The sequence below is a fragment of the Pseudopipra pipra genome, chromosome 18, assembly GCF_036250125.1.
Source record: "Pseudopipra pipra isolate bDixPip1 chromosome 18, bDixPip1.hap1, whole genome shotgun sequence".
In the NCBI taxonomy this organism is placed as follows: Eukaryota; Metazoa; Chordata; class Aves; order Passeriformes; family Pipridae; genus Pseudopipra; species Pseudopipra pipra.
In genome coordinates, this window is record NC_087566.1 from 1,460,377 (window position 1) to 1,485,694 (window position 25,318).

The window sequence follows — 25,318 nt, forward strand, 5'->3', positions numbered from 1 at the left end:
TCCCTATCCCTATCCTTATCCCTATCCCTATCCCTATCCCTATCCCCATCCCTATCCCCATCCCTATCCCCATCCCTATCCCTATCCCTATCCCTATCCCTATCCTTATCCCTATCCCTATCCCTATCCCTATCCCCATCCCTATCCCTATCCCTATCCCCATCCCTATCCCTATCCCTATCCCCATCCCTATCCCCATCCCTATCCCGGTCCCATTCCCGGTTCGGTCTCTCGGGCTCCCCCTGCCCGCGGCGGGCGGCGCGGAGGGTCCTCCCCGCCAGCAGGGGGCGCTGGGGGCGGTGCGGCCATGGCGGCGGTGCGGGCGGTCCTCCCGTCCGGCAGGGGGCGCTGCGGCGCGGCGCGGGCGGTGCGGCCATGGCGGCGCTGCGGGCGGCCCTGCTCGCCCCGCTGCTGGCGCTGGGCCGGGCCGGGCCGGGCCCCGCCACCCCCGCAAGGGTCGAGGTGGCCGTGTCGGGGCCCAGGCCGGCGGGGCCGGAGCGGGACGGGGCCGGCGGCGGGGCCGCGGCGCCCGGCGGCTCGTACACGCTGCGTGGGGCCGTGCTGGGCGCGGGGGGAGGCGGGGCCGGGCCGGGCCGGGGGGGCCCGCGGGGGGAGCGGGAGGAGATGGAAATCCGCGGCCGCCTGGTGCTGGTGAGCGAGGGGGACCGGGAATGGGGCTGGGGGGGCGGGGGACACGGGCGAGGGAGGGAGTGGGAGCGGTGGGTACTGGGGGGCACTGGGAGACACTGGGGGACCAGTGGGCATTGGGGGGCAGTGGGCAGTGGAGAGAGGGGCTGTGGGGCCTGGGTGGGAAGGATGAAGGGGAGCAGTGGGAACTGAGGGGCACTGGGAGACACTGGGGGGCAGTGGGCATTGGCGGGAGTTAGTGATCAATGTGCGAGGGAGGGGGATTGGTCTGAACTGGGGCAGTGGGCACGGGGGGTATCTTTGGGCACTGGGAGGGGAATGGGGAGTGTGGGGCAGTGGGATGTGGAGGGCACTGGGAGGCACTGGGGGTTGGTGTGGAGGCCATGGGCACTGGGGGACACTGAGCAGTGAGGGGGTCTCGCTGCCTGGGGGTGCCCAGCAGAACAGGGGAGGTGCAGGCAGGGCCAGGCCCTGTCCCCTGTGCCACCCTGTGCTTTGGGGATGCCCAAAGCCTCTGTGTCCATCCCGGCTGTCCTGGTCCCTGCCGTGCCCCAGGTGGGTGAGGCAGAGCCGGAGCTGGGCAGTGCTGACAGCTGGATTGGGGTGGTGCCCGTGGGCACCGAGGAGCCACCCGAGGGCCCCCGCGGGGCCAAGGAGGAGTCCTTTACCACCGCCGTTGTCACCAAGGTGACCTCCTGCTTGGCCCTGTCCCGTCTGCCCATCTCTGTCCCCCCTGCCTGGTCCTGATCCTCATTCTCTCTGCCCATCCCTGTCCCCTCTGCCCATCCCTGTCCCCTCTGCCCCTTCCCTGTCCCCTCTGCCCATCCCTGTCCCCTCTGCCCGGCCCTGTCCCCTCTGCCCATCCCTGTCCCCTCTGCCCATCCCTGTCCCCTCTGCCCATCCCTGTCCCCTGTGCCCTTTCCCTGTCCCCTCTGCCCGGTCCTGTCCCCTCTGTCCATCCCTGTCTCCTCTGCCCAGCCCTGTCCCCTCTGCCCATCCCTGTCCCCTCTGCCCGGTTCTGTCCCCTTTGCCCTTTCCCTGTCCCCTCTGCCTGGTCCTGTCCCCTCTGCCCATCCCTGTCACCTCTGCCAGCCCCTGTACCCTTTGCCCCTTCCCTGTCCCCTCTGCCTGGCTCTATCCCCTCTATCCCCTCTGTCCATCCCTGTCCCCTCTGCCTGGCCCTAGTCCTTGTTCTCTCTGCCTGGCCCGGGGGCTGCTGTGGTATTGGTGGGTCACAAGCCTTCAGAGGTGTCACTTGGGGTGTCTCCTCAGCAGATGTTGGGGGTTCTGGCTTGTGCTTGGTGCCAGGGGGGTCCTTGACAGGGCCCTTTTGGGTCCCCTGTGACCTCAAAGAGGCGTGGGGACAGGGGCTGGCAAGGGACACGCTGAGCTGCCCCCTGAGCGTGTCCCCACTGTCCCTGCAGATGAAGCGAGCCCTGGTGCTGGGGGCCTCGGCCCTGCTCATCCTAGCGCTGAACCAGAACGCCATCCGGGAGGTAGGGCAGTGCCTCTGGGGGGCTGGGCCAGGGTCGGGCCCCCCTGATGGCTCTGCCCCCCTCCCCCTGCAGCTGGATGTGTCCCAGCTCCTCGCCAAGCCCGTCATCGTCATCCAGTCCTCCGACAACGTCACCAGGCTGCTGGGAGCACTGCTGCGGTACGGGCTGGGCACTGCCTTTCCCTGCCTTGTCCCTGCCCGGTCCCTGCCTTATCCCTGCCCTGTCCCTGCCTGGTCTCTGCCTTATCCCTGCCTGGTCCCTTCCCTATCCCTGCCTGGTCCCTGCCTTGTCCCTGCCTGGTCCCCCACCCATCTGCGATCCCCAGGGGCTGCCCTGGGGATCTCTTACCCAGCGTGTCACGTTTGCTGGGCTGGTGTTGCCTGCGCCATGCCAGGCTGAGACACGTGTTTCCAGTGGGGGTTTGGGTCAGATCCAGCCCTTCCCCAGGGCTGGAGCCCTTCCATGGGTCCTCATATGGCAGCAGGGGTGACAGTGGCCTCAGCTGAGAGCTTTAGGACTCTCGGTACAAATTATCCAGCCTGGCTGGTTCTTGGCATGGCACTGGCATCCCCCAACACTTCTGGGGGTGTTTGTCCTCACCAGCTGCAGCAGTGGGACCCCCTCGGTCATCCTGACATGTGGGACATTGGGATTGTTGCCTTGGAGTCATAGATGAGGAAACTGAGGCACAGGGCTGGGAGGAAGAGCCCTGGGCAGGGTCACTGAGGGCTGGGCATGGCTGGGAGGGAGTGTCTTGCTGTTACCTCCTGTGTGTTCCTCTGTTTCCCCTGGTCCCCATCTGGGAAGGGGGTGCTCCCTGGCATTGCAGTCTGTGCCCAGATCCTGCTGTGCCCATGGAACTGACACTCCTTTCTGCTCACAGTGGGCTCCGGGCCACAGCAAAGATCACATACCAGGCGGTGCTGCTGGAGAACCTGGTATGTAGGTCCTTCCTCCTCCTCCTCTCCCAGTGGGAGGGCAGGGCATGGCTGTGCCCAGCCAAACTTGCCCGATGCACAAGGGAGCAGCTGCAGGGCGCAGTGCCCAGCCCCACAGTGTCCCAGTGTCCCCGTGGGAGTGGGGCAGGTGGCAGTGCCACCGTTCCTCCTCCCGGAACACGTGTGCTCCCGTCACCGGACGCTGCCGTGGCCATCAGCAATGCCGTGTCCTGCCTTGCAGGGGGTAACCCTCACCCTGTGGTCCACGTGTGGCCTGTCCCGAGGGGGCCTCTATGGGGAGTGGCAGGGGGTCATCTGCCCCGGGGAGAGCAGCTCGCAGGTCCAGGTACGGCACCGGGGGGGTCCTGGTGGGGCCGGGAGCAGGGGGAGGTCTCCAGCTTAACCCCCCTGCCATGCCATTCCCACAGAAGTACCTGCAGCAGCTGTGGAACACCATCCTGCTGATTGCCCTGCTGCTCTGCACCGGGGTCATGGTGCAGGCACAGCGCCAGTCGCGGCAGGACCTGTCAGAGCGGGATGCCGAGGTGGGAACATCCCCGCTGTGTCCTGTGCCTGGGGCAGTGGCACGCAGGCCTGCCCCTGCCCCCTGGCTCTGCCCCTGCCCCTTGGCTCTGCCCCTGACCCCTGGCTCTGCCCTTGCAGCTGGACCTGAAGCAGCACATTCGGCGGCGGCTGTTGGCGCTGAAAACCCGGCGGTACCACCCTGGGAAGCCGCCGCGGAGCCGGGCCTGTGAGATCGACAGCTGTGCTGTGTGCTTGGACCAGTTCCACAAGAGCCAGGTGGGACGGGGGGGCCTGGAGCCTGCCCTGGGGGCACTGGTGCTGGTGCCACCCTGGGACGAGGTGTCCCTGCCGGGTCCAGCTGTGTCCCTGCCGGGTCCAGCTGTGTCCCTGACAGGGTCTGGCTGTGTCCCTGCTGGGTCCATTCACGTGTGCCCTCCCTTCCCTGCTGGCAGTGGCTGCGGGTGCTGCCCTGCTCCCACGAGTTCCACCGGGACTGTGTGGATCCCTGGCTCCTGCTGCAGCAGACCTGCCCTCTCTGCAAGCGCAACATCCTGGGTGAGAACTGCCATGGCACCTGGCCGGGACCCCTTGGTCACCCCGGGGCGTGGGCTGGGGAGCACTGAGAGCCCTCCAGGCTCCCTGTGCCATGGCTCTCCACCATTCTCCCTTGCAGGGAACTGCTGCACGGACAGCTAGCGGGCCTGAGGACACTCCAGGGACAGACCCACGGCCACTCCGGGGAGAGGGAGGGGACAGGGGGTGCCCAGTGAGTGGCACCTGCTGCCAGAGCTGGGTCAGTGTGGCTGTGCCACCACAGCGCCCGGACACCAGAGGGAAGGACTCGGGGCTCTCTGATGGGTGTGAGTAGAGGGGTGGGAGGTCCAGATGGGCAGTGCCGGATAGGGAAGCTACGGGGACACCCATGGGTGTAACAGGGTGGGGGCTGGGGGCAGGGAGAGTCCTGACCCTGCCACCCTTGCCCTGCTCATGGGAATTTTTCTAAGTCTTGGGTTTTTTGTCTATTTGCTGGTGGCCATGGCAGGATGGGCAGAGCCTGGCTGTGGCACCAGCCCCTCGGGGAGGTGGGGGACAGACCTGCCAGGGCTGGGGCTGGCAGGACTGTGGGGTGACCCATGGCCCTGCTATGGGAGAGCAGGGGGCAAGGATGCTTTATTTATAGTAACTTATTAGAAAGGATGGCACGAGTCGGCTGCAGAACCACCACTGGGCTCCTCTCACCCAACATGTGAGTGTGGACATGCCATGAGCCCTGCCTGGCTCCTGCCCCACAGGCTGCAGCGTGGCACGTGTCCATCCCTATTAAACACAGAGCAAGGACTGGCTGTGTGGCTTGTGTGGGGCTCATGGGGCAGCTGGGAGGTCAAGGCCAGCCTGTGCCAGTGCCTCGGTAGTCCCCAGCCCCTCTGGGTGCTCATGGAGTGAGGAATGACTTTTCCAGGCTGTGGCTGTGCTGGTGGGCCAAGAGCGGCTGGGATTCCTTCATCCCAGCCCAGCTCTGCCTTTCTCTTCCAAGTGTGGCCACATCCCAGTCCCCTCTTGGGAATGGTTCCTGGCAGGAACTAACACACACAGTGCCCAGGCATTGGCACGGGCAGGGCTGTGCTGGGGCCTCCAAAAGCAGCGTAGCCAAGGGTGACTGAGCTCCAGCGCCCAGGAACGTCCCTGGAGCAGCTCCACAAGGAACAGGCAGAGCCCGGGTTTCCCAAGGGAATGTGGATTCCTGACGCACAAAGACCTGGTAACAAGATCCCCCTGGGCAGGGCAGGTGGCTGCTCATGGAACAGTTCATTTCTCTGTTGGAAGATCAGCTCATCAGTGTTTATTTGTGGTGGGTCCCCGTGTGGTGCACGGGGGGGTTGAGCCCCAGGCGTCCCACTGGGAGCGACAGGCTGGGTCTGGCCTGGAATGTGGGCCCTGCCCGGAGCACCTTGGAGTGCTGGCTGCTGGGAACTCGATGCCAGGCCTTGTCCATGCATCCCGGCATCCCTCTGCTGTCCCTGCTGTCTCTGCTGTCGCTGCTGCCTCCCCTGCTGGGCCACCTGCAGTGGTGGGAGCAGTTAGAGAAGACGAAGAGCAGAGAAACTCCCAGCCCCTTTCTCTGGGCTCCTACTCACCCTGTGTCCTGCCCGCTGGCCTGCCCTTGGAGCTGGGACCCCAGCTGGGCCTGTGGGATTAGCTGAGGCAGGGAAGAGAAGAGGGGGTGAAATTCCACATCTCCCCAGCATTCAGCTCCAGTGACAGCCCTCAGCCTCTGGCCTGGAGGTGTCACTGCTGGAACTGGCCCTGGGCACCTCAGGGCTGAGTGACCTCCCAGCAGCATGAGGATCCCAGCCTGGCCCTCCTGCGGTCCCCAGAGGATGTCTGGGGGCCATGGGGTGGTTTTGGGGTGCACAGCACCCACCTCCTCTGCCCCATGGCCCCAGCTCACCTTGAGCACGCCCTGCTGGGCAGCCGCCTTCACCTTGGCCAGCACAGCGCCCAGCCGCGCGTTCTCCCGCTCCAGCACCCCGATCCGGATGCTGTTGGCCTGGAGCTGATTCTCCATGTCCTCCGTCAAGTTCCCAGTGCCTGCAGGCAAAATCCAGCGGAGCTCAGCCTGCTCAGAGGTGTGGGCATCCCTCCTGCCTGCCAAGGAAAGGAGCCTGCCCCAGCCTGGGAGCACGGGCCAGCCTGGGAGGTGGCAGCTGGGACCCCAAACTCTGCAGGCAAATGTAGCTCTGCCATGTCCTGGTCCTGCTGTAATTCCTGGCCTGGAGGTGGGATGCATGGCACCCACATAGGGAAGCACGTTGGGACGGTCACAGCTTAGCATAGCCCAGGGCCTGAGCTCTTCCTGGATATCAGTGGGACAAATGGTGTGTCTGGGGCCAGCAGGATCCCCTGGGAGACCCCAAAGGCACTAGCCCAGGGTGTTGCTACTCCCTTACTCTCAAACTGTGCCTCAGTGGGGACATGGAGCTCAGGGAAGAACACCAGGAGCCTCTCCCGCTCCCTCAGCTCCTGTGCCTGCTCCTCCAGCCGGGACGTGTTTGTCTGCAGCTCCAGGATGGATTGCTCCAGGGCCAGCTTCTCCTGCTGCAGCGTGTCCAGCAGCTCCTGCGTGGCACAGTGGGGAGGAGGGGAGGTTTGCAGGATGAGGAATCCCATGGGAGCACTCAGACCTCCCTGGAAAGCTCCCTCCCTTTCCTCATGTGATAAGGTTGTCCCATGAAGTTGAGAAAGGGACAGGAATAATGTGCAGGGGCTTGGCTCTAAGGTCCCTATGTGACCTGGAAGCAGCAGTACTGAATATGTTTAGGAATGGGCACACTGGAGATGTGGGAGCAGCCTGAGGTGTCCCTTTCTGCTGCCTTGGGTGTGGGAAAAATCAGTGGAGACCTGTCTGCAAGAGGCTCAGGGAGAGTCCTGGGAGGGATGACCATGTGGCAATGTCACCATGTCACCCAGAGTGCCCCTCCTGGAAAGCTCTGGCTGTGGGTGTGGGTCAGGGCACCGTGTGGCTCTGGACATGCCCGTGGCACAGCTGTGTCCCACACCTGGCTACCAGCTCTCACCTGCTGCGCCTGGAGCTGTTTCCCGCTCTGCTCCCGGCTCTGCTCCAGCTGCTCCTCCAGCCGGGCCTTGTCCTCCTTGGCCTCTTCCAGGCTGTTCTGCAGCTCCTCCCGCTCCCGGTCCAGCCTGTCAAGCTGCTGCAGCAGGAGCTTCTGCTTGGCCTGCAGGGACTGTGGGGGTGGGTGAGGTTGTGTGGGGCTGTGGCACCCGCTCCCCCCTGCCCTGACACCAGGGGCAGCTCCGGGCCGGCCGTACCTCCTCGTGCAGCAGCACACTCTGCACTCGGACCTTCTCCTTCTCCAGCTCCAAGCTGGTGGCACTCAGCTCCTGCTCCAGGCTGTCCCGCTGGCCTGTGAGCATCTGCACCTTCTCCTCCAGCTCCAGCATCTGGCTCCGGGCCACCATGGTGGTCCTCATCTCCTCCAGCAAGGTGGTCTTGGTGAGCTCTGGGGAGACACAGTGGCTGTGGCCCAGGCTGGGCAGGGGGGAACAAGTGGAAGGTCCACAAAGATGCTGCCAGGGCTGGAGCCCCTCTGCTCTGGAGCCAGGCTGGGAGAGCTGGGGGGGTTCACCTGGAGAAGAGAAGGCTCCAGGGAGAGCTGAGAGCCCCTTGCAGGGCCTAAAGGGGCTCCAAGAGAGCTGGAGAGGGACTGGGGACAAGGGATGGAGGGACAGGACACAGTGGAATGGCTTCCCAGTGCCAGAGGGCAGGGAGAGATGGGATATTGGGGGAGAAACCTTCTCTGTGAGGGTAGGGAGGCCCTGGCCCAGGTTGCCCAGAGAAGCTGTGGCTGCCCCTGGATCCCTGGAAGTGTCGCAGGCCAGGTTGGACGGGGCTTGGAGCAACCTGGGCTAGTGGAAGGTGTCCCTGCCCATGGCAGGGGGTGCATCTGAATGGGCTTTAAGGTCCTTCTGACCCAAAGCATTCCATGATTCTATGATTTAGGGGCCCCCAATGCCCTGCACAGGTCCTGGCAAGGGGGGGAAGGTCTGACAGGACAGTTGTGAGCCCCCCAAATCTCCAGTAGCAGCAGCCCATTCTGCACTGGGTGATGTTGGGGCGCTGCTGTGAAGGAGGCCCTTCCTCTGCCCATCCCTACCAGCTCTGCAGCCTCATCTGGGTGCACTGGGGGCTATGTGGGTGTGAAACACCGTAAGAGGGACAAGGGTGGGGGAAATGTGCATGCTGGGTGACCCTGGGGGTCCTCACCAAGCTCCTGCAGAGCTGCCTGCTTCACCTCCAGCTCCTCCTTCAGGGTGGAGAGTCGCCCCTCCAGCAGAGCCGCTCCTAAATCAGCATAAAGAACCCCTCCAATTAATCAGCTCCTCAAAAAAACTAAAGTGAAGCAGAAAACAGGCCCACCAAAGTTTTTTCATCCAGTGATTGTGTTGTGCTGCAGCAGGGAGGAGGCAGTGACAGGACATGGACAACCAGCTCTTGCTGCCTGGGATTATCCTCACAGCAGGGAAAATCCCTCAGCACCTACAAAAATCCATGGCAAAAGCCCTGCTCCTGGTGGTGGGGCCCAAATTTGCCCATGAACTCTGTGCTTCTCCTGCACATACCCCCAGGCCTGGGAGGGAATGCTGGGAACAGCTCTGTACCTGTCCTTAGATCATCCTTATCCTGCTCCAGCCTGGCCACAGCCTCCGAATGCTCCTTGTCCTTGGCTTTCAGGCTCTGCTCTGCCTTCCTCTGCTGCTGCACTTGGGTCTCCCTCTCCACTTGCAGCTTCCGGGAAAAGTCCTCCACCTGTTTCCTCAGCTCCTCCTTCTGTTTCCCCACCTCTTCCAGCTCAGCCTTCACCGGGTTCAGCTGCTGCAGCAGCTCCTGGAGGTGTTTGTTGATCCGGGAGAGATCCTTGCTCTGCTCTGCGGCCCAGTAGCTCAGCTCTGTCGCAGAGAGGCTCCTTCTCCCCGTGCTGTCCTCCAGCACCCCCTGGAATTTGCTGAGGGCCGAGGGGATGTTCTGGCTCTGGCAGAGGCTGGTGATGGCTCTGCCCACCTCCCGCAGGCTGGCCTGGGCGCTGGAGCAGCTGTCACAGGGGCCCAGGGGGCACCCCGAGGTCTGTGTGGGGACACTGCGGGTGCCCTGGGCCAGGCTGGGGCCAGCCCTGGGCCGAGAGCTGCCCGAATTGCCCAGAGAGTGAGGAGGAGATTGCTGTGTGGGGATCTCCTTCCTGCAATCCTTGTCCTGAGGGAGAGAGCACAGAACAGGACCAGTGCCCAGATCGAACTGGAAATGATCCATAAGAGCCCAAATCTGAGGTGTGAGCTGTGGGAATGGGACAGCACTGCAGCCAAGGGACAGTGACCAAGGGGCAGCCTCAGCAGCAGAAGCTGCTCCCCACCTCCCCTTCTTGTGACCATCCCTTCTTTCCCACCCCCCGTGCTGTCTCCTGGGTATGCCACATGGATTATTGTGAGACTTCTCCACAAGAAAGAACTTTTTTTTGAAAATAAAATGCAGGGGAGGGACATGGTGTTTTTACCCCCAGTTATTTCACTGATTTGAAGCAGCTCAGCCCCTCAGTGGGGTCGGCTGAACTGCAGCATTTTGGCAGGAGGAGAATATTTTCCAAGCTACAGAGGCAGCCAAGCTCACCCATCCCAAGATCCTGGTGGAGGATGGATCCAGCAGCACGGCTGGGAGTAGGGGAGGGAAGGGACTCAGGTGGGGAGGGCACAGTGTGGGACAGATGTGACACACAGGTCAGCACTCAAAGGGTTGGAGCACAGGATGTCCCAGAGAAGGACCACGGTCCAAATCCCAGGGGGGGTGACCCCAGATGTCTCACCTGGTGCTGGAGCTCCTGGCAGAAGGCCCCCAGTCTCAGCATGGTGCTCCAGAACCTCCTGGCCGTGAGCCCTGCGGACATGCAGGGCCCCGGGCCCCGCGCCGGCGGCACCGCGCGCCCGCACAGCACCATCTCCGCATAGCCCGTGAAGCTCTGCAGCAGCAGCAGGAGCCTGTCCCGGCAGGAGAACACGCCTTGGAGCCACAGGGATCAGAAATGGGAGCTGGGAGAGGTTGTTGGCCCCCTCCCCATCCCCTGCACAAAGCCAGTGTGGCGCAGGAGGGTGGGATCGGTGCTCCCGGGACCTTCCCCCCACAGCTGAGATCACTCCATGGAGCAGCATTTGGTGGGATCAAAGTCAGGCTGTGCACACTGGCTGTGATTAGGCTCTCTCTAAAGTTTTGGGACACCAATCCTAATTTTTAGGGCCAGTAGCTGTGAGGGAATGGCTCATCTTTTAAACCTCAGTCTCCTCCAGCTGAAAAAGCCAAGTGCCCTCAGTTTCTCCTCAAGGCCCTTCACCATCCTCCCAGCCCTCCTTTGGACACAGCTTTATGTCCTTCTTGTACTGAGGTGCCCAAAGCTGGCCCCAGGACTCGGCTGAGCTCAGCAGGTTGGACCCACACCCCCCTTCCCTCCGGGGTGCTCAGGGCTGTCTCACCTGTCTATGAGCAGCTCCAGCAGCACCACGTGTGAGTGCTGGCTGAACTCGGGCTCGCTCTCGCTGTGCCTGTACTGCTGCAGCAGCAGCGACATGTCCAGGTCGCAGGACACCTTGTCAGGGAACTTCCATGACGGGAAGCGCACAGCGCCGGCCCGGGAGGTCACGTCGGCAATGGCAGCCTGCAGGTCCTGCAGGTCGGCCCGCAGGCTCTCCATGCAGCCGCGGTGGCCCAGCAGGTGCGCCATGGTGGGCAGTGGGACACGGGCTGGGAACCACGGGGCCACCAGGCCAGGGTGCTGAGGGGTCACCGGGTGTGCGATAGAGGGAACGCTCTACCGGGACAGCCCGCTGGAAAGCGACTGGCACGGTGTTACCGGGCCCGGGGGGCTCCAGGAGGGCGGGGGAAGCGGAGGGAACCGGGAGGAAACAGGGTGAACGGCGGAGAGGAGGGGCCGGGCCGAGCTAGGCCGCGGCGTCCCGGCCCTGTTGCCATGGTAACCTCCCCCCGCCCCGCAGTGGTACGCGCCTGCTCTTGTGGGCTCCCCCCGCGGGGGCCGCTCATGGTACGGCCCACGGCGCGCGCGCTGTGTCGTCTCCCCCCTGCATTCCCGGCACTGTGCGCCCCCTGGCGGCCGTGCGTCACTTCCGCTGCGCACGCGCAGCGCGGGGCCCGCCGCCGCCATTTCGCCCGTGTCGGTGCCGGTGTCGCGACAGGGTCTGGACGGTCCCGGCAGGTCCCGATCGGCTCCCGACAGACCCTGATCGATCCTCGGCTGTCCCTGATCGGCCCCGCAGTGAAGCGCTCCCGCCTTGCCCAGCAGCACCATGCCGGCCGGACCCGTGCAGGCCGTGCCGCCGGCGCAGCCCGCGCCCCCCGCCGAGAGCAAACCGGTGCGGGAATGGGGGGCCGTGAGGGGATGGGGGACCGTGAGGGGATGGGGGGCCGTGAGGGGATGGGGTATGGGGGGGTAAAACGGGGCGGACCGCGGGTGTTTCGGGTCTGGCCGCTCGCGCTGACCCCTCGGTGCGGGTGTGGGGGAGGCGGGAGTTCTGCCCTGTGCGTGGCTGGTTCGGAGGGGATTGACGCCCCCCGAGCCCTCAGGTGAGACTCCTCCTGCAGAGCTGCTTCCAGCTCTGGGATCCCAGCACAGAAAGGACGTGGAGAGAGTCCAGAGGAGGCCACGGAGATGCTGCCAGGGCTGGAGCCCCTCTGCTCTGGAGCCAGGCTGGGAGAGCTGGGGGGGTTCCCCTGGAGAAGAGAAGGCTCCAGGGAGAGCTGAGAGCCCCTTGCAGGGCCTGAAGGGGCTCCAGGAGAGCTGGAGAGGGACTGGGGACAAGGGATGGAGGGACAGGACACAGGGAATGGCTTCCCAGTGCCAGAGGGCAGGGAGAGATGGGAGATTGGGAAGGAATCCTTCCCTGTGAGGGTGGTGAGGCCCTGGCCCAGGTTGCCCAGAGAAGCTGTGGCTGCCCCTGGATCCCTGGAAGTGTCCACAGCCACGTTGGACGGGGCTTGGAGCAACCTGGACTAGTGGAAAGTGTCCCTGCCCATGGCAGGAGGTGGATGAGATGGGCTTTAAAGTCCCTTCCAACACAAAGCATTCCAGGATTCCTCACTAGGCAGCTCCATCCTGCTGAGCCGGGTGGGTGCTGAGCCCTCTCCTGGCAGTGCCCCAGGGCTGTGATTGTGATGGGTGTGGAGGGTCACCAGGAGCTCTGGGAGCAGCCCATGGAAGGATTAAATGTCCAAGGGAGCATGGCATTCCTGTGTGTCCCAGTAGTCTCCTGGATCCTTTCTGTCTTGTCCTTATTCATATTCTTCCCACCTTTCCTGAAACGGGAATACAGCTCCCATGCAGCTGGAGCTGCTGTCCCGACCCTCACACAGCAGCATCAGCCCTCGTGAAGATGGAGAGGGAGCTGATCCCACTGAAAACCTTGGGTGATTGGGTGTATTAACACATTTAGGAGGAAAATTGTGGCTTCCCCCCAAAAAAACCCCATGAGTTTCATGCACAGACGTTACCAAGGCAACTCAGCATCTCAAGTGTGGTGCTGCCTGATCCTTCAGCTCCTCAGGATCATGTTCTGGGGGAGTGGGAATGAAAACTAAAAATATTCATGGTACCCTTCTCTTTAAACACTTTTATTAAGGTCATATTTCATTGAATCATGGAATGCTTTGGGTTGGAAAGGACTTTAAAGCCCATCTCATCCACCCCCTGCCATGGGCAGGGACACCTTCTGCTATCCCAGGTTGCTCCAAGCCCTGTCCAGCCTGGCCCTGGATACTCCCAGGGATCAGTTTGACTTGGGATTGTTTTTCCCTTTGGAGTCCCCATAGATTTGGCAGAGCTGGGAGCTTTACTGGGATTTTAAGTTTTCCCTGACTGTCCCTGTTAGGATTATAAAAGTTTCCCATAGACCTGTCCTGACTTATAACAGCTTTTCTTGGAAAGCTGCTTGGTGAGGAAAGGAGCAACATTCTTTAGTATCCTGCAGCCTCTGGTTTTACTGGAATAGAAAGCCATCCACAGGGAGGGTTCTGGGGTTTTAGTTTGGATCCTCCTGTAATATCAGTGAGAAAAACACCCTGCAGAGCTTTTCTCTATGAAACTGCTTCTGATGCAACCCCAGTAGGATTAAAAACTGTGTTTTATTTAACGTGGACTTAATCACTCGGGTTTTACTTCCTTGTAGTCCCACACACCTCTAGGAATATTCAGAACTTCCACACCTGGTTAGGAATGCTGAGATATTCCAGGACGTGTTATTAGAGCCCCTTTAAATATTTGCTAAGCTATTCAGGGTTGAGGCTGAGATGGTAAAAATGCCCTGAGGAATTGTTTTGATTTCCATGGGGGCCCTCCCTTGTTGTCCTCCTGTCCCTGTCCCTGCAGTGAGTGTCCCTGACAGGGAGACAAATGTCTCCCACCCTGAAAAACCAAGGAATTAATCAGTAGGATGGATGATTTGGGCTGTTCAGCCAAATCTTTTGTCAGGAAGAATTCAGTGCCTGGGAGGCTGAGGAGGAGGAGGATGGATAAATGGCCCTGTGTTCCCTTGGGATTGCTGTTTGGAATGCCTAATTCTGACACCCCTTCACCTTTTGTAATGAAATAATTTTTATTACAGCCAGAAGAGGAGCCTAAAGAGGAAGCAGCACCAGCCAAGCCCGTAGTGGGAATTATTTACCCTCCTCCAGAGGTCAGGAATATTGTGGACAAGACTGCCAGCTTTGTAGCCAGGTAAATGACACTGATCTGGTGATTCCAGGGATTTTCATTCTTCTCCTCTTCAGGGCAGCTCCAGGAGCTGAAACAGGTCACAGTCCTGTGGTTTTATGTGAAGGATTGTAAGGTTTGAGTCTGGATCAGTGAGACTGGAAAAGAAACAACAAAATTCTACTGAAGAGGTGTAAGACACACTAGAGAAACTGATAGTAAATGAATAAAATTCTTGTTGAAATGTGCAGTGTGTGCTGCAATAACCAGTAATAGTGCCTGTTCTGATTGATCTGAGGAGGAGAACAAATCCCAGCTGGAAAGGGAAGCCTTGGTGATGTAGCCAAGAGGAGTCATGGCTGTGTTTTAGTGCTGAAATGTGGTGGCTGTTGTGAGTTTAAGAGAATCACTAAATGCTGCTCTAGTCAAAGATACTTATTGTGTAACTCATCTCTCAAATGCTGCCAAGGAGTGTTGGCTTCCTCTGAGGATAAGGAAGGGACTGTGTTTATCCTTGGGGATTGTAAAGAGGAGGAGGTGGAGTGTCTAAACAAGACTGGTAGGTATCCAGGGAATATGAAGAGAAACACACTGTGGCAGCAGTGAATTTTCCCAAACTGCCCTAAAATAAACAGCTTATGCTTTGGGTGGGAGGAGTGGATGGCACCTGGACTGGGGCTCTCCTAAATGTAGCACTCCAGGGTGGTCAGTCCCTGTACAGCCTCATGGTTACCAGGATTTTTTCCTTATATGATCTTTCTGGAACTGAAATTAGTCTTAAAAACTTGTTAGTAGAGCAAATAAAATTAGTTTAGTAAGTAACTTGTGAACTTCATCCGGTCAGTCCAGGAAATGGCCTTTGTGTGCAGCCAGGTGAGATTGTGAGACACTTGTGAGTGTGAGTTTTTAACTGCCTTAAGGAATATTCACATTAGAGACAAAATTAGGAGGACAAATGCCTTTAAGTTGTGTGTATCCAGCTGGCTGCTGTGTTAGGTGTGAGTTCCTGAGGGATAAACTCCTCCCACATGCAGAGGAAAACTCTCTGCTGAGGGGCTGATGCCTCAACACGTCTCACTCTGAAAGAGACATTTCCACTTGAGTTGATGCCCATTCATTTTAACAATTTCTCTTCTTCATCCCCAGAAATGGGCCAGAATTTGAAGCCCGAATTCGTCAGAATGAGATAAATAACCCTAAGTTCAACTTCCTGAACCCCAACGACCCCTACCATGCCTACTACCGGCACAAGGTCAGCGAGTTCAAGGAGGGCAAGGCCCAGGAGCCCTCAGCTGCCATCCCCAAGGTCATGCAGCAGCAACAGAGTGCCCAGCAGCAGCTCCCACAGAAGGTGAGTGTTCCTTCCAGCACTGTGGTGAAGAACTTGGCTGCTGAGGGGTGTTGGCACAGCCTGGGGTTGAGCAGGAGGCCTGAAAGTCAAGAAGGAGGAGTTGGTTATGCATTTGCCAAAAAGACAGAGAGGCTTGGAGTTGAGCATCTGGGGCTTTGTTGTGATGCAGATGTGCATCCCCCAGGTGCTGGTAACTCAGAGTTGTGTTTGAAAAAGCTAATATATAATTGGTCTGTTTTAATTACTGTGTATTGACTGGTACAGTGCTTACACTAGTGATCACTTGGGCTGGATGTGTTTAGGTCTCTTGCCAGAGGCATCCCTTGCAGTTCAGTTTGGGCTTGTTGCACACACTGTTTTGTAGAAGCATTTCCTACCAGAAGGATCAAGTTCCCCTTAAAAGATGAAGTACAAAACACTGCTCATCTCGTTCAGCTGTGCCTTTCTATGTCCTGGGTGGGAAAAGGGTATGGACTGAATCCAAGGCTTGGCATGGCCAACAGCCAACACTGTGTGGTTCTGAGGATTCTGGAGGGTTAAAGTGAAGTCCTGGTGGTTTCCAGTTTTGTTTGCTGTTGGAACAACCTTTTTTCTATAATATAAATACAGGTGGCCAGATAGACCCTGTGGTACTGATTTTTCTCATCCATGCAGCTGCCAGGATATCTTGACTGGTGTTGCTTTCCTGCAGCAGCTGAAGGAAAAATGGGTTCTCCTGAGTGTTTTCGAATGGTTCCTTGCAGGAATTCACTGAGCTGTGTCCATTCCCTCTGCAGGTGCAGGCCCAGGTGATCCAGGAGACGGTGGTTCCGAAGGAGCCGCCCCCGGAGTTCGAGTTCATCGCGGACCCTCCGTCCATCTCCGCCTTCGACCTGGACGTGGTGAAGCTCACGGCGCAGTTCGTGGCTCGGAATGGCCGCCAGTTCCTCACTCAGCTCATGCAGAAGGAGCAGAGGAACTACCAGTTTGATTTCCTTCGCCCCCAGCACAGCCTCTTCAACTACTTCACCAAGCTGGTGGAGCAGTACACAAAGGTAGGTCCTGGCAGGTTGATCCCTTCCACAGCAGGAGTGGTTTTGGAAGGCTGCTGAAGCCCTTGAAACCAGCCAGGCGAGAAGTCCATCCTTTAAATCGCACCCTTCAGAGGGTATTATGCTGAGCACAGCGGGGTGTCACCTAAATGTGCCACACACTATTGTAATATAAGTAAAAATTGTGGGGCTTTAAATATAGAGGATAATTGGAAGGCCACGAGTGAGTATTTTTAAGTGCAGGGATGAGCGGTAAGTAATGAGAGGGCTGCAGTAGAATAAATGGGACATAGCCTTGGGGGTCTGCTGGTATTTTTAGCAGTGTGGAGAGAGAATAATTGCTTTGAAGGAGGCTTTGGCACAAAGAATTGTTACCAACTGTCGTGCAAAATATGTTTCAGATCTTGATCCCACCGAAGGGTTTACTCCTCAAGCTCAAGAAGGAGGCCGAAAATCCCAAGGAAGTCCTAGATCAGGTATTCCAGGAAAAATCTGCAAAATTGCTGAAGCGTTTTGGTTATGTTTTGAATTTTTTCTCTTTGCATGTTTTTGGCTTCCTGGCAGCAAATACAAATATGCAGAGAATAAAATGGATGTGTCACTTGCTGTCACTTGAGTACAGGGGACTCAGACTTAAAAACTACCAGCTAGTGTTGGTATTGGGGGTAGTTTTTGGCAGCACAGGGATACTGCACAACTTCCTCTCCAAGTGGTTACAAAGTAAAATCATGGAATATCCTGAGCTGGATCATCCAGTCCAACTCCTGGCCCTGCACAGACACCCCAACAATCCCACCCTGTGCCTGAGAGTGTTGTCCAAACCCTCCTGGAGCTCTGGCAGCCTTGGGGCTGTGCCCACTGCCCTGGGGAGCCTGGGCAGTGCCCAACCAGCCTCGGGGAAGAACCTTTGCCTGAGATCCAACCTGAACCTGCCCTGACACAGCTCCAGCTGTTCTTCATTTCATTTGCAATCCATAGGGAGTTGGCTGTGCTGGTTCCTGTCTGACACTGTGTGTGCTCCGTGTCTGCTCCTGCAGGTGTATTACAGAGTGGAGTGGGCCAAGTTCCAGGAGCGAGAAAGGAAGAAGGAAGAGGAGGAGAAGGAGAAGGAACGTGTTGCTTATGCCCAGATTGATTGGCATGACTTTGTGGTTGTGGAAACAGTTGACTTCCAGCCCAATGAGCAAGGTACTGATGTTGAGCATTGTAATCTCAATGGAACTTTGTCCCTTTTGAGCAGGGGACATGTCCTGAAGTGCCATTTTTAGACAGACACTAGGTTTTACAGCCTTTTATCCTTCAGGGATGAAGGGAAAAGCCTTACAGTGACAGTTTGCAGAGTTGTTGTTTTTCTCTAGTGTGTCCACTTCTCCACTTCCACCAGGACAGCAGAGCTTGTCCCACTGTCTAATGGTGTTACCATGTCTAAGTCACTTCACGTGTCGTGTGGGCGTTGGTCTGTGTAGACTCACCTTCCCTTCTATAGCCCTTGGCTCCCAGGGATTTTGATGTCACTGCTTTTCATTCAAGAACCTGGTATTTTTGTCTGTTTATAGAGCACAGGAATGAGATAGAGAAACAGAAGCTCTATTTTCTGCATTGTAGGGAATTTCCCTCCTCCCACCACTCCGGAAGAGTTGGGAGCTCGAATCCTGATCCAAGAGCGTTACGAGAAGTTTGGGGAAAGTGAGGAGGTAGAGATGGAGGTGGAGTCAGATGAGGAAGATGAAAAGCAGGAGAAAACAGATGAGCCCCCAGCGCAGCTGGATCAGGACACACAAGTGCAGGATATGGATGAGGTAACGGACCAGTGGAATCAGCATTGCTTTTGTCCCCCACAGTTTGTGTGGTTTGGGATGCTCTTCACTTGCACTGTAAGAAGTTCTTCAGTTTCTTGAGGAAATGAAATTTCCCTCGGATGAAATGTCAAAACAACCTGCTTCTGCTGGAATATGGGTTTTTCTTAATGTTTTCCATGACAATACAAGTGCCAAGAGAAATCCAGTAATTTTGTCACCCAGTGGTGTGGATTTTATATTTCTCTGATTAAGTCTCTTCAGGCTTTTTCTGCCCAGAACCTGGAACATTGAAAGATGACTCATTTCAGACTCTACCCACTGTAAACTGTTTTTCTGGTAACAGGGAACAAGAGTGTGGTTAACCATAAGCCCCTGCTTGCCAGGCTGTTGCAATGTGGAAGCTGAGGAGTATTTGCTTCCTCTTCTGGGTCTGCTGAATTTCTGGATCGTGGTTATCCAAAGGAACCACTGCTATAGGTGTCCAGAGCCAAAATGGCTCCATTGCTTTGAAGCTGCACGATCTGTTCTCCCAGCGCTGCGTAGGATTTATGCCTCTCAGATCTTGTCTGTGAGTATTTGACTGCTGGAACTTGGTTATGATTTTGTTTTCTTTTAAATAAGGGCTCAGATGATGAAGATGAAGGTCAGAAGGTTCCTCCTCCTCCAGAAACCCCGATGCCACCCCCTCTTCCTCCCACGCCGGATCAGGTCATTGTGCGGAAGGATTACGATCCCAAAGGTAAATCCATCTAGCGGGAAAAAAACCCTTTATTTCTTCCTGAATAATCACAAACCATTTGTTTCTGCACTGCACCAACACTGTGGTTTTGCTTTCCTAGCCTCAAAACCATTACCACCCGCCCCGGCTCCGGATGAGTATCTGGTTTCTCCCATCACTGGAGAGAAAATTCCGGCCAGTAAAATGCAGGAGCACATGAGGATCGGCCTCCTGGATCCACGGTGGCTGGAGCAGCGCGACAGATCCATCCGGGAGAAGCAGAGTGATGACGAGGTCTATGCCCCAGGTCAGCCTGAGCATTGATTGACACGGTTTGCTGGGTGAGGGCTGTGAGCACAGCCCCTCTCTGCCCCCAGGCCCCACTGACAGGGACAATCTGAACTGATTGGGGTGTCTTTAATGAGCTGATTAATTGAATACATTTGTCATTAGTACCTTGAAGCCTTCTATAAAGTTAAACAGAAGTAGCTGTTGGGGGCCAGGATCTTTTTAAAAAGAAGAAAGGGGCCAGGAGTTGGACTTTAATGTTCGTTGTGGGTCCTTTCCAAGTGACCATAAAAAGAACAGCACTCAGCTATTAGGTACCAAATAATTGAAAGATCAGTAGCAGAGGCTTGATCTATTTGATTATATCTCTTGAGATAAGAATTGCTGGTTTTTTTCTCTCAGGTTTGGATATTGAAAGCAGCCTGAAGCAGCTGGCAGAGCGCCGTACTGATATCTTCGGTGTAGAAGAGACTGCCATTGGTAAAAAGATTGGTGAAGAGGAAATCCAGAAACCAGAGGAAAAGGTAGAGTAGGAACTGGGGTTTTTAACAGGTCCCTGTATTGTGAATGCTCAGAGTTCTTGCTGTCAAGCTGCTCCCTGGATTTCTTTGCAGTCTGACCAGATTGGGGTTATTCTGATTTGTTTTATCCTCTCAGGTGACCTGGGATGGCCACTCGGGCAGCATGGCCCGCACACAACAGGCTGCTCAGGCCAATATCACTCTCCAAGAGCAAATTGAAGCCATTCACAAGGCCAAGGGCCTGGTGCCAGAGGATGACAGCAAGGAGAAGATCGGGCCCAGCAAACCCAACGAGATCCCCCAGCCACCCCCTCCTTCCTCAGCCTCCAATCCCCCCGCCAGCGCTCAGCCCATCACGTCCGTGCCTCGTCCGCCCACCGTGAGTGTTTGGGCTTCCAGAAGCCAATTACTGGGGTTGTAGTTAATTAGGAGGGAGCCCTGAGGAAGGCCAGGGGTTATAACAGCAGGGTGCTGGCATGGAAGAGGATTTTGTGGGAAGTTCATGGTTTAAAAGTAGTTTGGAAACATTACAGGAACCTTAGTGAACACAATGTTAAAAATGGAAAATAATCCTTAGGTTTTTTTATCCTTAGAGGTATCAAAAAGACTTGGATCAGGTGGGCAGGGGAGAAACCTGGGCACGGGATCTTGGAGGAAGAGAGGGCTAACAAAGGACGGGTGGGAGCCTTTGTAGGTGTAAAGTGATACAGGACAAAAGCAGCTCCAGGTAAGAAACATTCACAGGTGACTCACTGCCCGTGTTCCTGCCCCAAGGGATCTGCAATGTGACTCCCAAATAGCAATTTTAAAAAAGAAACAAAGTGCCTCAAGGTCTGATCCTGGAGTGGGGAGGGAAGGAGGAACCGTTTAATCTGTTAATGAGGTTTCTGTGCCTGTTCAGGACAGCTTGGGCTGGCCATATGGTGGGGCCACTAAGGCTCCCAGCAAGTCTGTGGCCAGCAGAACCTGTGGCCTGTTCCCCTGGATGATTGAATCAGGACTGTGGCCAGCACTGGGTGTTCCTTCAGTACCTGCTGAGGAAGTTCCCCCTCTCTCCCCAGATGCCCCCTCCTGTCCGTGCTGCCGTGGTCTCTGCAGTTCCAGTCATGCCTCGGCCCCCGATGCCGTCCGTGGTCCGGCTGCCTCCGGGCTCCGTCATAGCCACCCCAATGCCCCCCATCATCCACACCCCCCGGATCAACGTGGTGCCCATGCCCCCCTCTGCTCCCCCCATCATGAGCCCCCGCCCGCCCCCCATGATTGTACCGACAGGTCAGTGACTTCTGCTTTTCCTGGGTGATTGTCAGATCGTTCCTTTAGAACGTGGGCTTGGAGGGGTTTTCCTTCTGTGCCCTGATACTGGTGTGTAGCTGGGATTGTGACATTAGGGGGTTTGGGGTGTTTGGTATGGCTTATCTGGTATTGCTTTTGGGCTCGAGGCTCCTCCTGCACCATGAAATACAGGGAGTTATGTGTCCACTGGGAGCCTGCCCGGGTGAAAATTAAGAATCCAGGGTAAAGAGGAGCTGCCAGCACCCCAGTGGGTATTAGAGCTCCTCACAGAAGCTGCTGCTGCAGGAGCAAAAGCTGTTTTCTGGCCCCTTCCCTCATTAGGTGCTTTGAAGTTAAAAAGCACAATGCAAAAAGCAATTCTTCCTTTTTTTCTTCTTCTTTTCTTTCCTAACTGGAGGAGCTGGCACCACTGCATGCCAAACTGAGAGCGTGTTCTTTTTTTTGCAAGATCTGCAGGAAGCTCTCATGCCTTGTTATCTTTTCCTGGACTGCTTCCCAATATGAGATCTCCGAATGTTTGAAGTTTGCATGTTTTACTGTGGGTTGTAACTTCCTCCATGTATTGTGGCATTTATTTTCAGCCTCTGCTGCTCTGCTAAAAGCATTTTTGTGTGAGGGGGTGTTTGCTGTGTGCTCAGTGGATGACTGTGGGTTGTGCTGTGTCCCCCCCGCCCCATTCCAGCGTTTGTCCCTGCGCCCCCCGTGGCTCCGGTTCCGTCCCCGGCGCCGATGCCTCCCGTTCACCCCCCACCACCCATGGAGGATGAGCCAGTCTCCAAGAAACTGAAGAGTGAGGATAGCCTGATTCCAGAGGAGGAATTCCTGCGCAGGAACAAGGTACACACGTGTGGGGCAGAGCCCTGACCCCCCCTGGGCTGTTCTGCTTTGCCCAGAGGGGCTGTAAAGTCAACTCCCTGCACAGAGAGGGGCTGATGTGCAAAAATACCTGGCAAGGGAGGGACTTCCTGAGGTGGCTCCTTCCTTCTGTCATTCCTGAGCAAATCAAACTCCTTTGTTACTGGGAAGAGTTGAGTGGGATAGTGCTCTTCTGTAATTAAGGGCAGTGAGAGGCAGGTTATAATGTAAAGAAGAACTAAAGCTGCTAATAAGCTTTTAAGGAGAGGAGGGCTAAGCTGGAGATGCAATGAGATTAGAGTATCAATCCCAGTATGATAGTAGAGTGATGTGTTGTATTCCATAACAAGGTGAGCTAAATGTGAGGCTGAATTCCTTCTTTCCTGTTGCAAGAGGAGTTTTAAGTCCTTTAAGAAGGGCTGTATGGTTTTCCTGGGCATATTTAAACTAAAAGAGGAGAGATTTAGATGGGATATTGGGTGCGAAGGAATTGTTCCCTGTGAGGGTGGGGAGGCCCTGGCACAGGTTGCCCAGAGAACCTGTGGCTGCCCCATCCCTGGGAGTGTCCAAGGCCAGGTTGGACAGGGCTTGGAGCAACCTGGGCTAGTGGAAGGTGTCCCTGCCCATGGCAGGGGGTGGGAATGAGATGAGCTTTAAGGTCCTTTCCAGCCCAAAGCAGTCTGGGATTCTGCGATTCTGTGTGCACAGAGAAGCTGTCTCCTGTTTAATGCTTCACACATTCACTCTATGATACTGTGAGTGCATGTGATGCTCAGTGAATGGCACAGAAAAGTAAGGACTAAGGAGAGAAATCCAACTAAATGTTTTATTTTGGGAGCAGTGGAGTAACTTTCTCAGAGCTGAAGCAAATACATTGCAGTGTGTTTACCAAGAAGCTGAGATATGTGAGTAGTTTGGGGGATAAACACTGAGTGTGGTGCTCTGTTATCACAGCCCTGAGCTCTGTGCCTGTGAGAGACATTAATTATCTGTGTTTCCCACAGGGCCCAGTCACGGTCAAAGTCCAGGTTCCCAACATGCAGGACAAGACGGAATGGAAGCTGAACGGCCAAGTGCTGGTGTTCACCCTGCCCCTCTCAGACCAGGCACGTAGCTCATTAACCTGCCCTGCTCCCTGTGCTCCCTGTGGGAGCAGCAGGTGCCCTGCTTGGCAGAGTGGGAGCTCTGCCTGCTCCCAGCTCCAGCCCTGTGGGGCTGTGTGGCTGGGGAGCAGGAATGGCTGTGCAGCAGGACACAAGCACTGAGAGCCCTTTGCTGTCCCCAGGTGTCTGTTATAAAGGTTAAGATCCATGAGGCCACGGGGATGCCAGCTGGGAAGCAGAAGCTGCAGTATGAGGTGGGTATAAGCCCTTCAGATTCTGTTTGTTACCTCAGTGCTCTCTCACACACAAAACTTCCTACAAAGAAAAATCTCAATGTACAATTTAATGCACACTGGGAATAGCAGAGGGAATGTTTTTCCTGCCTGCACAGCACACCTGGTGACAGGACTGCTTCCTGTTACAGCAGGACAGGCCTTCAGTAGGTGACATCAGCAGATCTTCACATTGTTGCTGCTGCACATGAGTCCTCCAGGCTTGATGTGGCTTTCTCTGAAACAAGCCTGTTGTTTTATTAGGGTTTTTGTGACATTTAGCTGCAGCAGCCTGCTCCCACAGCTCTGCCGTGTGCTCTGGGAGGTGGGCGAGTCTTGGAACTGTGGCAGCTCTGAGCAGGCTCTCTCCAAAACACGGCAGGGAAGAGCTCACTCTCTCTCTCTCTCTCTCTCTCTCTCTTCCTCTCAAGGCTGGCGCTGTCAGAAAGGCCCCGTTCCTTTTTAATGACTTGTTTCCAGTCATGCATGTGCCCAGGCAGGCACAACCTGCTGCCTAAGCAGTGAACTTTGTGCACTTATCTCCTCAAGAGTTCATCTGTGGGCAGATACTCTGTTAACCCTTAACGAGAAAGGAAGCTGAGCTGGTTATTTTTAAGGAAAAAAAAAAAAAGATGTGGGGAGTAGAGCCTGAGTAACTTCACTTGTGGGACTTCTTATCTCTGTGTTGTAGGAGCCACATTGTCTGTGTTGGCTGTGCTCATGCATTGTTCCACTGGTCTAGTAGAAGGTGTCTATGCCCGTGGAAGGTCCCTTCCAACCCAAATCATTCCAGGATTCTGTACCTGCCTCCTCCAGTGTCCATCCTGGACACCGGGATCTCTCCAGGGCCTTCAGAACCTGCAGTGTTCTGTTCCAAGCATATAGCCAGGAAGGCTCCATCTGGGTGGGATTTTTTGGGAAAGGTTGCTGCTCTGACTTCTTTTTGGTGTTTTTTTCCTTTTCCCCTCCCCTCAGGGCATCTTCATCAAGGATTCCAACTCCCTGGCTTATTACAACATGACGAGTGGCTCTCTGATTCACCTGGCACTCAAAGAGAGAGGAGGCAGGAAGAAATAGGAGCCGTGGAGCGCTGAGATGTAACGTGTCCATGTTGTAACCCTGACCCTCCCAATCCTTTTCCCACTCCAGCCTTTTCAGGACTGCCCCTACTGCCCCCAGCTCTAGTTTGAACCCCAGTTCAGGTTGTTGCTGAGGGAGGGGAAGCTGATGGAGCCCTGAACTGTGTCTGTGTAGTGAGTAGTGTGTAGTGATCGATGCTTTGCTCGAGTGCCAGCTCTCCCTTGAATCCCCTCGGGAAGCAACATCAAGGTCATGCCCAGCTTAGTCTAGATCCATCTTTGAGGGATTTACACAGGCCAGGAGCATCATCTGTCTGCCCTCAGCGCTCGCTGCTTCATTTAACCTCCTGCTAATTGAAAACTTCTTCTCCACACACTCACTAAACTCCTCGTTCTTGTTCTTTCCCTGTCTCGAGTCTTGCGCTGACCCTGACTCGGGAATTTTTCCTCCCTCGGCTTTACTGTGCGTGGCTGTTCTGTGATAAAGGAGATCTGGGTCTGCTCTGGACAGCCTGTGATTTGTTTTAATAATAAACGTGCAGCTCTCCCTGCTTGGATTTGGGGTTTTTAATGGAGATGTGCCTGGTTTCGGAGCACTCGGATGGGGAAATACGTTGGGATTTGTAATTAAGCAGTTTACAATAGGAAATCCTCTTATTTTCTAGGAAAAGCTGCAAAAAAAGGGGTTTGTTGAAGTTTCTGTGGTCTTTCTCAGTCATTCCTGAAGGAATGCTTGTGCCTGTGCGTGAGGTGGGAAAAATACTCTGAACTTAGCAAGAATTTTATTGGAAAAAGTGATTTACACTTATATCCTGCAGCTGGAATCTCTTGGATCTGGAGAGCATCTGTGTCCAGAAAACAGATGATTCCTGGGCCTTCAGTCAGAGCTGTATTATAGTTTGATAGAAACAAAACACAGCAAAGTTAATCTACAGAATTTGGTGCCCAGGAAGAGGAGGTGGGTGTCTGGATTTGGGTAACTGTGGCTTTTTGGGAGAACCCAAAGCCATGGATTTATTATTATATATTTTTAGCAGTGTCAGGCAGTGCAGAGACATCCTGTTTACCTTATTCTGTGCTTAGGGAGAGAGGGATGAAGCAGGAGGGAAGAGCCGGCATCCTCCTGCCTGTGGTGTGCTCCT

The 25,318-nt window shown here is 56.2% G+C and overlaps 3 protein-coding genes across 5 annotated transcripts; 2 read left to right on the forward strand and 1 right to left on the reverse strand.

Annotated features, from left to right (window-relative positions):
• The first annotated feature begins 360 nt into the window (after positions 1 to 360).
• RNF215 (ring finger protein 215) lies at positions 361 to 4,945 on the forward strand. The gene is made up of 10 exons (XM_064674576.1): positions 361 to 651; positions 1,204 to 1,335; positions 2,073 to 2,144; positions 2,217 to 2,302; positions 3,028 to 3,082; positions 3,324 to 3,428; positions 3,511 to 3,627; positions 3,746 to 3,883; positions 4,060 to 4,162; positions 4,281 to 4,945. Exons 1-10 carry the CDS (start codon positions 376 to 378, stop codon positions 4,301 to 4,303), a joined length of 1,107 nt encoding a protein of 368 aa, XP_064530646.1. The 5' UTR covers positions 361 to 375; the 3' UTR covers positions 4,304 to 4,945.
• A 487-nt stretch (positions 4,946 to 5,432) lies between these two features.
• Positions 5,433 to 11,167, reverse strand: CCDC157 (coiled-coil domain containing 157). Of its 3 annotated transcripts, none has more exons than XM_064674559.1 (10): positions 10,640 to 11,167; positions 9,979 to 10,150; positions 8,786 to 9,374; positions 8,391 to 8,468; positions 7,436 to 7,626; positions 7,183 to 7,350; positions 6,556 to 6,724; positions 6,057 to 6,253; positions 5,743 to 5,804; positions 5,433 to 5,667 (listed from the first exon to the last, which is right to left on the reverse strand). In XM_064674559.1, the coding sequence occupies exons 1-10, from the start codon at positions 10,885 to 10,887 to the stop codon at positions 5,448 to 5,450; spliced, it is 2,094 nt and encodes a 697-aa protein (XP_064530629.1). In that variant the 5' UTR covers positions 10,888 to 11,167; the 3' UTR covers positions 5,433 to 5,447. The 3 variants fall into 3 exon arrangements, with proteins under 3 accessions (XP_064530629.1, XP_064530630.1, XP_064530631.1); XM_064674560.1 differs by having other exon boundaries at positions 6,057 to 6,196; positions 10,640 to 11,166; XM_064674561.1 differs by lacking the exons at positions 5,433 to 5,667; positions 5,743 to 5,804; positions 6,057 to 6,253 and adding an exon at positions 6,341 to 6,461.
• Positions 11,168 to 11,291: 124 nt separating this feature from the next.
• SF3A1 (splicing factor 3a subunit 1) lies at positions 11,292 to 24,733 on the forward strand. Its single transcript, XM_064674558.1, has 16 exons — positions 11,292 to 11,533; positions 13,778 to 13,890; positions 15,013 to 15,217; positions 15,994 to 16,251; positions 16,650 to 16,724; positions 17,286 to 17,436; positions 17,854 to 18,047; positions 18,669 to 18,786; positions 18,887 to 19,072; positions 19,456 to 19,577; positions 19,711 to 19,953; positions 20,636 to 20,846; positions 21,550 to 21,704; positions 22,727 to 22,828; positions 23,008 to 23,079; positions 24,073 to 24,733. The coding sequence occupies exons 1-16, from the start codon at positions 11,468 to 11,470 to the stop codon at positions 24,172 to 24,174; spliced, it is 2,373 nt and encodes a 790-aa protein (XP_064530628.1). The 5' UTR covers positions 11,292 to 11,467; the 3' UTR covers positions 24,175 to 24,733.
• Positions 24,734 to 25,318: the final 585 nt, after the last annotated feature.

What these genes read in the sequence shown, in the direction of transcription:
- RNF215 (XM_064674576.1), top strand. Translation starts at nt 376, where the DNA reads ATGGCGGCGCTGCGGGCGGCCCTGCTCGCCCCGCTGCTGGCGCTGGGC. An exon ending in TGTCAGAGCGGGATGCCGAG is followed by an intron (nt 3,628 to 3,745) that starts GTGGGAACATCC and finishes CTGCCCTTGCAG; the next exon opens with CTGGACCTGAAGCAGCACAT. An exon ending in CTGCAAGCGCAACATCCTGG is followed by an intron (nt 4,163 to 4,280) that starts GTGAGAACTGCC and finishes TCTCCCTTGCAG; the next exon opens with GGAACTGCTGCACGGACAGC.
- CCDC157 (XM_064674559.1), bottom strand. Translation starts at nt 10,887, where the DNA reads ATGGCGCACCTGCTGGGCCACCGCGGCTGCATGGAGAGCCTGCGGGCC. An exon ending in CTGGAGCTGCTCATAGACAG is followed by an intron (nt 10,151 to 10,639) that starts GTGAGACAGCCC and finishes CTGCCGGGACAG; the next exon opens with GCTCCTGCTGCTGCTGCAGA. An exon ending in GCCAGCGGGCAGGACACAGG is followed by an intron (nt 5,668 to 5,742) that starts GTGAGTAGGAGC and finishes CCACCACTGCAG; the next exon opens with GTGGCCCAGCAGGGGAGGCA.
- SF3A1 (XM_064674558.1), top strand. Translation starts at nt 11,468, where the DNA reads ATGCCGGCCGGACCCGTGCAGGCCGTGCCGCCGGCGCAGCCCGCGCCC. An exon ending in AGCAGCAGCTCCCACAGAAG is followed by an intron (nt 15,218 to 15,993) that starts GTGAGTGTTCCT and finishes TTCCCTCTGCAG; the next exon opens with GTGCAGGCCCAGGTGATCCA. An exon ending in AATTCCTGCGCAGGAACAAG is followed by an intron (nt 21,705 to 22,726) that starts GTACACACGTGT and finishes TGTTTCCCACAG; the next exon opens with GGCCCAGTCACGGTCAAAGT.